This window comes from Agelaius tricolor, unplaced genomic scaffold (genome assembly GCF_023055355.1).
Source record: "Agelaius tricolor isolate 1412-34295 unplaced genomic scaffold, bAgeTri1.0.p SCAF_7, whole genome shotgun sequence".
Taxonomy (NCBI): Eukaryota; Metazoa; Chordata; class Aves; order Passeriformes; family Icteridae; genus Agelaius; species Agelaius tricolor.
The window spans coordinates 27,893,060-27,901,112 of NW_027269267.1; the positions used below are offsets into that span (position 1 = coordinate 27,893,060).

Here is an 8,053-nt window from a genome sequence, read left to right on the forward strand (position 1 = left end):
AGGAGGTAGACTTTTTTCTGGGAGATAAGCACTTTCCTAAGTAACACCTACCCTGAGGATCACATTTATACAACTATTTAAACAAACAAGACTTTTGAAAGTCCGCTATAATCCACTAATAAGGAAAGATCAAAGAAACTAACAGGAAGGCCAGGACGCAATCAAAATATTTGATCGGTGAGTGGTTTTGTATCCAAGCCATAAACTCAAGGGCATTTCAGTGGAAGCTGTGGGAGGAGAAGCTGCTGTGAACACGTGGAGATTATGTGGTCATGGCAGATGGAGCCCCTTAGGGGAATCCTCCCACCCCAGTGCCATCCCTGCATCCCTCCCTACACAGGACACCACCAGCATCCACCACCCCCAGCTTGCCATAATTTTCAGTGCAGCTATGTTTAACAACCAAGGGTGGAAATTGTACTCGTTCCCCTAAATCCCACCACCTCCCCCACTAAAGTTAAATATTTGGCCTTTGGTTTAAACTAAATGGATTTTTGTTTTTCCTCTCTGAGCAGTCTCACGATCTCCGTGTGACCCCGGTGGGAGGACAGAGGGAGGCAGGGAGACCCCACCGTGCACTCAGAGCACTGCCAGAGCCCAGGGAGTGTCAGCCCACTCAGTAGCAGAGATGGGTGTAATAAACTTTTAAATACTTCCTTTCCCCCCTTTTTAAGGAAAAAAGAACAAGGAAAAACATACTGATATTTTCTGATTTCCTCCTCACACCTTTTTATTTTTAATACATACTTAGCAAACATTAAACAACTACATATTTGGATGCAACTCAAGCTAAACAATAGCTTTGATATTTTAATTTTGGAAAGAAAAAAAGCAAATTCTCACTTTCTTGAAAGGCTTTACTTTTACTTATTTGTATATTCCCTAGGTTATCAGCACATTTCCCTTTGCTTTTCTGAGAGCAATATACATGTCCCTGTAACCAGAGAAGTATGGGAAATTCTGGAAACATCCAACTGTGTATAAACACTTAAAGTTCAGACACTCTAACACAAAACAAGTACCTCTCTGAAACAAACATCTCCAGATGTTTTAACGTATTTTTATATATAGATAGATATATATATAAGATGTGACTCAGGCACAGAAAGCCAAAAGAATGTTCTCATTTCCTGAGACTGGCTAACAAAAAGGAAAAAAAATGTGAATGAAAGAACAAAGATTCAAAAGTCAGCTTTTTCTTAAGAGCAGCAGCTTTAAAATGCTCCATTTCATATCTTTTTCATATAATCAGAATATTGCCTCTCTCTTGCAACTACATAGACTCACAAAAGGAAGCACAGAAAGGAGAAAAAATGTTTTCTGGGTTGTTTAAAGTACTACAGAAATGTCTCATTAGGGAAGTGCCTGTCCTTTTTTCAGTTCCAGTGAAGCTGATCGACACCTCCCAACAAGCCCCTCTCCCACAGCCTGGGACACAGGGGTTGAGAAAAAGCCAGCAGCCATGTGTGCTGTGGCTGCCCCACAGCTCTGTCTCTGCATGGAGAGCTCAGCCTGCAAGAGCTCACAGCACATCTTGTTGCATTTTTTTTTTCTGACAGTACAAGCGGGTACAAACAGCAAGCAGTTCCTCTGGGACCTGAAAGCAGTGGGTGAAGAAAGCCCATGGGCATCTCAGATCATGAAGTCTTGTCATACCAACAAACATCAGGTAGATTTAAACAGGCATCAAGACGTGTCACTGTTCTCTGTGCCCTTTCTAACCATAAGCTACATGTCAGGAGGGTAGGACACGAGATTTCCTGCCTCTGAATCCTTTGAAGGTGAATTTCTGCAAACCAATTCAGTGAGAGCGATGACAAAACCACTGCTGGGGTGGTTTCCCTTCAGGCAGAGCAGTAGGAGGGGACAGCAAGCTGCAGAGAGAACAAACCCAAGTGCGCTTCCCACAACAGAAAGCAAAATTGCCCGGACAATCGTTCCACAACACCGGCAGGCAGGTAGGTGATCCTTCTTCCAGTGCAACAGAGCATGGACTCCCAACCCTGACACCGCACGCGGGGCAGCCACAAGCAGTCCCCAGACCCAGCCCAGACCACCACCAAACACTGCTCCCTCCTTCTTCAAATCCCCAACACCTTGACACAGAACTCCACTTTTCACACTGCTCTCTGCCAAAATGGGTATTGCCACCTTTCCCAAGTTCTTTCCCATGGACATCACTGCCACCCACAAGATCAAGAAAGCGATCCAGACTAAGACAAAATCAGTTTTAAATCTAGGTATCTACCAATCTCCCTCACCACAGGTTTTCAGCTGGCTCAGGTCCCTGATGCTGGCACTAGAAATGTTGGGGGACAGGAATGTGTGGGTCACCCCAGGCGGTGTAGCACAGCCACATGCTTAATTAAAACATCTCTGTAACCATCACTGCCCATGGGCAGAGCAGCTGCCCTGGCATGGCCCATAGATGATCTGAATCATAGCACTGGCCAGAGCTGGGTCTGGGAGATGGCCACTGCCAAGTGAACCTCAGCCCACTTACAGCAGACCCTAGCAAAAATAAGTTAATACAGCACAGATGTCCATCTCTCTGCCATGAAACACAAGCCTGTCCTGCTACCAACACAGTTCAGAAGAGCACATATGCAAAGCTCAGCAATATGTGCCTATTTGCAAGCATTTCCTCACGAAAACCAGAGGGTTCTGCAAGCAGAGGCTGCTGTGCCATTTCAGCCTTGAATCCGCAGGGGCCTTCCCCCGGCAGTGCTGGTGGCACCCCTGCTTCCCTGCCTGCCAAGCGTATTCTGCATTCCCAAATGAGGGGTGGAGTGTGCCAGGACACACCAAAGGAGGGCTCAGGGATGCCGTGTTCTGCAAGGCAGGAGGCTGACAGCCAGTTCCTTGCCCTGGCCAGGCAGCACCCAGCCCGGGTGGGGATGGCCAGGCCCCCACAAGAGTCCTTGCAAAGTATCGAGGTCCCTTTTTTCCCCTCCCAGGGTGGATTTGAAATTAATTCTCTGCGTGGTTCCCTCTGCCCACATCAATCCCACAGCTGCTGAATGTCAGTGTGGGGTCTGGACTGAAGCCAGTTTGCCATGTTGTTGCCTCCCAAATATTTGCAGGCATTACTGCATTGCTTTGCTGTGGTCTTTCCCAGTGCCCCCAGCTACAATAAAACAACATTAATACAGAAAAGCCTTTTAATTTTGAGCACAGCAGCTACTCCATGCTGCTCTAGCCACCCAGGAAATGTTCATAAAGTCATTACAATGCCTCAGCTCCCCAGATGATCCACATCAATTCCTCACCCATGATACAAGAAATATCCCCACCCTGGTTTTAACTCCACTCTTCACATCAGTTTAGGTTTCACTCAGACAACATCCACCAGTGTGTTCTCAGTTCTTCAAACTATTTAATGCAACCAGTGTTTGAAACAACCCTAAATCCACATGATTAAGGACCCACCTTCTCACTGAATTCTACAGAAGTGGCTGGTTTGATTTATTAAAAAAATCAAAAAGCGATGAAAGGAAGGATCATCCAAGCTGGAATTCAAGAACTTCTTATTTAACATATAAAGAAAAGCAATCAATATGAAAAATGCAGAGCATAAAACCTCCTCCTGGGTGCCAACCATGTTGTAATGCTATTTTTCATGCACTGTAGGGTGCTCCAGACTATCCCATTTTGGCAGAGGAACATGGTTTCAGGCTGTAGAGGAGGTCCACTTTGTCCATAGTTTGTCATTGGCCACACTATCAGCTTCTGGCATCCTGCATATTGCTGACAGCCTCCAGATGCTGAGACAAATTCAGCAAACTATTTGACATAAAGAGCTGCTATGGTACACAAAACCATAGTAATTACAAGGAAATTACAGTATCCTGACTTTCCCCACCCTGCTTCTATCTGCTTAAAAAAAAAGAAGTCAGCATTTTCATAAACTTACACACCACAGGAAGGAAAATGCTGAAATAATTGCAAAGAAACATCCTAATTGGAAGAAAAATATTAACCCCAGGGCACAGTCCCCTGCTACATTTTCCCTAATTGTCAGACTGAATCAGGACCTTTCACCCTTTCTGCCCCAAGAGCAGCACTTCTGCAGAGGCTGTTAAGGGTGACGTGCTCTGTAGCACATCCCAGCACAACAAGAACAGCGGACCACGTACATGGCTGCTTGGTTCACAGTAGGCACAGCTTCGACAAGGGGAGGCTTTGGTTGTGAAAATGTGACCATCAGTTTCATTTTCCTTGTCAGCAGCACTTGCCATCATGGGAAAACCTGACACGAGTAATTTCCCCACTGACTATCATGCTGCTTTTAGCACAGCTAATAATTAAAGCTTCCCTATATTGAAAAGTAATAAGAGATTTCGTTATGCTACAGAGTGAAAAACTTTTGAACTGGGCTTTGGAGGAGAACAAAGCATAGACAAATCAGGATGTGTAACCTGACACACAGCATGAAGCCACAATTGCAGGAGCTGAAAACATCGCCTTAAGTGCTCCAATAATAAATATTTCACTGCAGCTTGAAAAAGAATTTGTTAACTGTGCAAACCACTCTCTGTATATTGCAGACCATTAATGGTTCCCCTGCAGTAACTGTATGGAGCAAGTTCTAAGAAAAAGACCTGCACACTATAACTGAGACTAAACTACAGCACCACATTTAGCTTCTTATTTAGAATCCCCTATCAGAGCCAGTAACACCATGAAGTGCCCCCATTTTTCAGCTTCACAGTCTACAGTGGAATAAGAACTGTAAATCCAATAAGTCTGTACTAGTTTTTCAAGTGTAGTTATACTTGGAGTAAAGAGGACCTGGCTTTTTCCAGTATTTTGCTGCATGCTGGCCTGTATTTCTTGCTACAAAGAAAAACTCTGTTTGTTCTAGGAAACTACAAAAGCTTAAGATAATAATGGCTCTGAATGGGGAAGCTAATGTTTTTCTCTGAACCACATATGAAACTTATTCCAATGATAACACATCAAGATGAGTTCAGCACAACCAGCTGAAAAAGCTGCCTACAAAACTCAGAGGACATTTATAAAGCAAGCAGGCATTGCCACAACGAGCTATCAGCTCCAGGCAGCAGCACACCAAGCAATCCTGAACAGCCCACCACTACCCAGCATCGACCCTCTGCACATCCCTCCTTACCCAAATCCCTCTCTTCCAGGACAGAGTCTGGTATCTCAGCGTGATTCTGAGTGAGAAAGCTGTGCCTCAGTAAGGACTGTTCAAGTGACAGCACCAGCCTCCAAGTTCCTCTAGTTGCAAAACAAAAGCCACAGGAGTGGCTCAAGTTCAAAAAGCCTCCATAAAACAAAGGGAGAGGGGAAAAAAAAAAGTTAAAAAGAAGAGTATTTCCTTGTGCATACCTGCTGACCAGATGTCTGCTGCTTTTCCGTGCACCAAATCTAGAGAGACCTCAGATCAATCTTTCCTTTTTTGTTTTCTTCGCCAAAACTCAGATTACTTAAACTCTCTAAATCAGACCCAAAAGTCAAGATACAAAACCCCTTGGGAATTTCAGCTTGTGGAGGCCTTTGAGATCACATTACATTTTGTCAAAAAGTAGGTTTGAATGAAATAGTCACATTTTTAGTGGGTTTTTTAAACCCAAAGGATCAAAACAATAAAACACACCAATTTTTAATTTTCCCTCCTTGTATTTTACAAAATCAGAGTGCATCTTCCAAGAGCCCTACCCCTTTGTTTTGACTTCAGTGGACTGGAATCATCTATAGAAAACCCCCTCTGAGGGAGCTGACTCTACAGCCTCTCACTGCTGTGCCACTCTGCCAGATGAGCAGCCCTGCTGTCCTGGCCAGCACCTCACTCAGCTCCCTCGAGCCAAGCTTCTGTGACAGTGAACCACACAGCACCTCCACTCCCTGACCACAGCACAGCCCCTTGTCCTCCATACAACCATTCATCCCAAAAGAATGGTGAGAGGAACAGAGGAAGCCAGCCAGTTTAGCCAAGGGGCCCCACGTCCAGCCTTTACTGGGCAAACAGTTTTTATTTGGGGCACACCAGCAGCAGCAGGACTCCAGGCTGACTCTCAGTCATGGGAGGATTTGCTTGGCCAGGAGGCAGCATGATTGCTCCTGCTGCTGTGAAAGGATGCTTGAGCCACCAGCTGTACCCTGGATGGCTCTGCTACCACCAGTGTTTCCCAGCAAGTGCTGGCCAGGCTCATGCTGCTGCAGGTAACCTCCCTGCTACTCCACCTCTGCAAGTTTCTGCAGGCGGGGGCTCTAGTCTGACTTTGTCCCAAAATCTCTCACTGTGCCAGGGGTGTAGCTTAGCTCATATCCTCAGAAGCATGTACCAGCAGGGCAGCTGGCCCACTCCCTGACAACTTCAGCAGAACAGATGCCAAATATGCAATTGCTCTGTTTACCTGGCCAAAGAGGCGGCTCAGCCCGAGCACCTGTGTGGGGCTGAAAGACACAGAGTACAGCCTGACGCTGGCGGCACAAATACTGACAACTCAGCCACTTTCAGGAATGCAGAAAAGAATCCTGGCCTGGAAGCATCTACCACCCACTATGAAAAGCAAGTGGCTGTTGGAACATCTGAAGAAAAAGCCGTCACCCGCAGTACATATGGACACCTGAATCACTCTATCATGTTTTTCATGTTTTTCTAAGCATGTGGCTGCACTGCAGCTGGAGCGAGAGCTGGTCAAGGCTGGTGAGATCCTGCCCAGGACATCAGAGCACTGACCCTGGGAGCAGAGCTGGCTCACCTCGCTCATATGGCACCTCTGTAGCCCAAACTCAGCATGACTTTGCAACTGCCATGGCTTTTCTCCAAAGGTATGGCAGAGAGCTGGAGGAACCTGCAGGAGAAGTGGGGCGCGGGAAAGATAAGGCAGCCTTTAGACAGGCTAAAGTTTGTGTGCCAGCAGGCGTCCTGTACCTGCACTCCAAGGCAGCTACAAAATCAGTCTTTGTCCGTCCCTCAGCTCCAGGTTTTGACCTATTAGCACAACACTTTGCCAAGTGCTTTAATTAGGGCCATTTCTTCCCAAAAAACAACTGCACAGGGCGAGGCTTTGAAACGCTGAGCAATGAGCAGAGCAGCCTTTGCTTTCCGTCCCCAAGACAGGACTGCTCGCTAATTGTGGGAGACGCATAAAACATCACGAATCTCACCACATCCACACCCGAGGTTATTTAGTGTGATGCTTTTTAATAGAGCTACTACCCGCCCCGGAGAGGGCGCCTTTTAACGCACTGCGCATCAGACGGTGCTCACGCCGCTCCCGGGACGTGCGAGCCCCAGGTCTGGGTGTTTTTCCCGATCGCTGCAACGAGGGCACAGGGCCCGCCCCAGCGCTCCGAGCGAGCGCCGAACGCCGAGGAGGGGATTGCGGAGAGAAGGGAATTCCTGCAGTGCCCCTCGCTGCGGCTGCCGGGACGGGGAAAAGTTTCCCCGTGGAACGCACACTTCACAGGGGGAGTGGCAGGGACTCCCTGCACGGCTGCGGGCCCCCCGTCCCCGCGGCGGGACCCCAGCCCGACCCCGCCGGCGCCCGTGGGGCAGCGGGAAAGCGCCTTTCCCGGGCAGCAGCCGGTGACAGCGGCCCGGCCGACACAAAGCGCCGCCCTCGGCAGCGGCCCGCCGCGGGAGGCGGGACGGGACGGCGCGGGCGGCCCCTGCGCCTCTCCTACCTGTTACAGTTGATCCCCGCCGCCGCCGCCGCCACTCCCAGCATCCCGGCGGCCGCCGCTGCCGCCGCTCCCGCCAAGCGCTCCCCACCGGCGGCGGGCGGGGCCTCGCCGGGCCGCGGTAATGGCGCTGGGCGGCCCCACCGGCACCGGCCGCCGCCAGGGGGCGCGCTCCGCCCGCGCCGCGCCCCGCCCGCTGCGCCCCCGCGCGGGGAGAGAGGGAAGGGCACCGCCGGGAGATGGGATCGCACCGCTCCCGGCCGGGATAGAGGGGAGACACCGCCGGGATATGGGATCGCACCGCTCCCGGCCGGGATAGAGGGGAGACACCGCCGGGATATGGGATCGCACCGCTCCCGGCCGGGATAGAGGGGAGACACCGCCGGGATATGGGATCGCA

The 8,053-nt window shown here is 49.3% G+C and overlaps 1 protein-coding gene across 2 annotated transcripts in view; it reads right to left on the reverse strand.

Moving 5' to 3' along the window:
• The window catches only part of LIMS1 (LIM zinc finger domain containing 1), a 67,101-nt gene extending 59,295 nt beyond the window's left edge, over positions 1–7,806 (reverse strand). The window contains exon 1 of one of the 2 annotated variants that reach the window (XM_071430738.1): positions 7,657–7,806. In XM_071430738.1, the coding sequence (XP_071286839.1) occupies positions 7,657–7,700 (44 nt within the window). In that variant the 5' untranslated portion in view covers positions 7,701–7,806. Of the gene's footprint in view, positions 1–5,131; positions 5,336–7,656 lie in introns of those variants that run through there. The other variant, XM_071430739.1, reaches the window with a different exon arrangement.
• Positions 7,807–8,053: the final 247 nt, after the last annotated feature.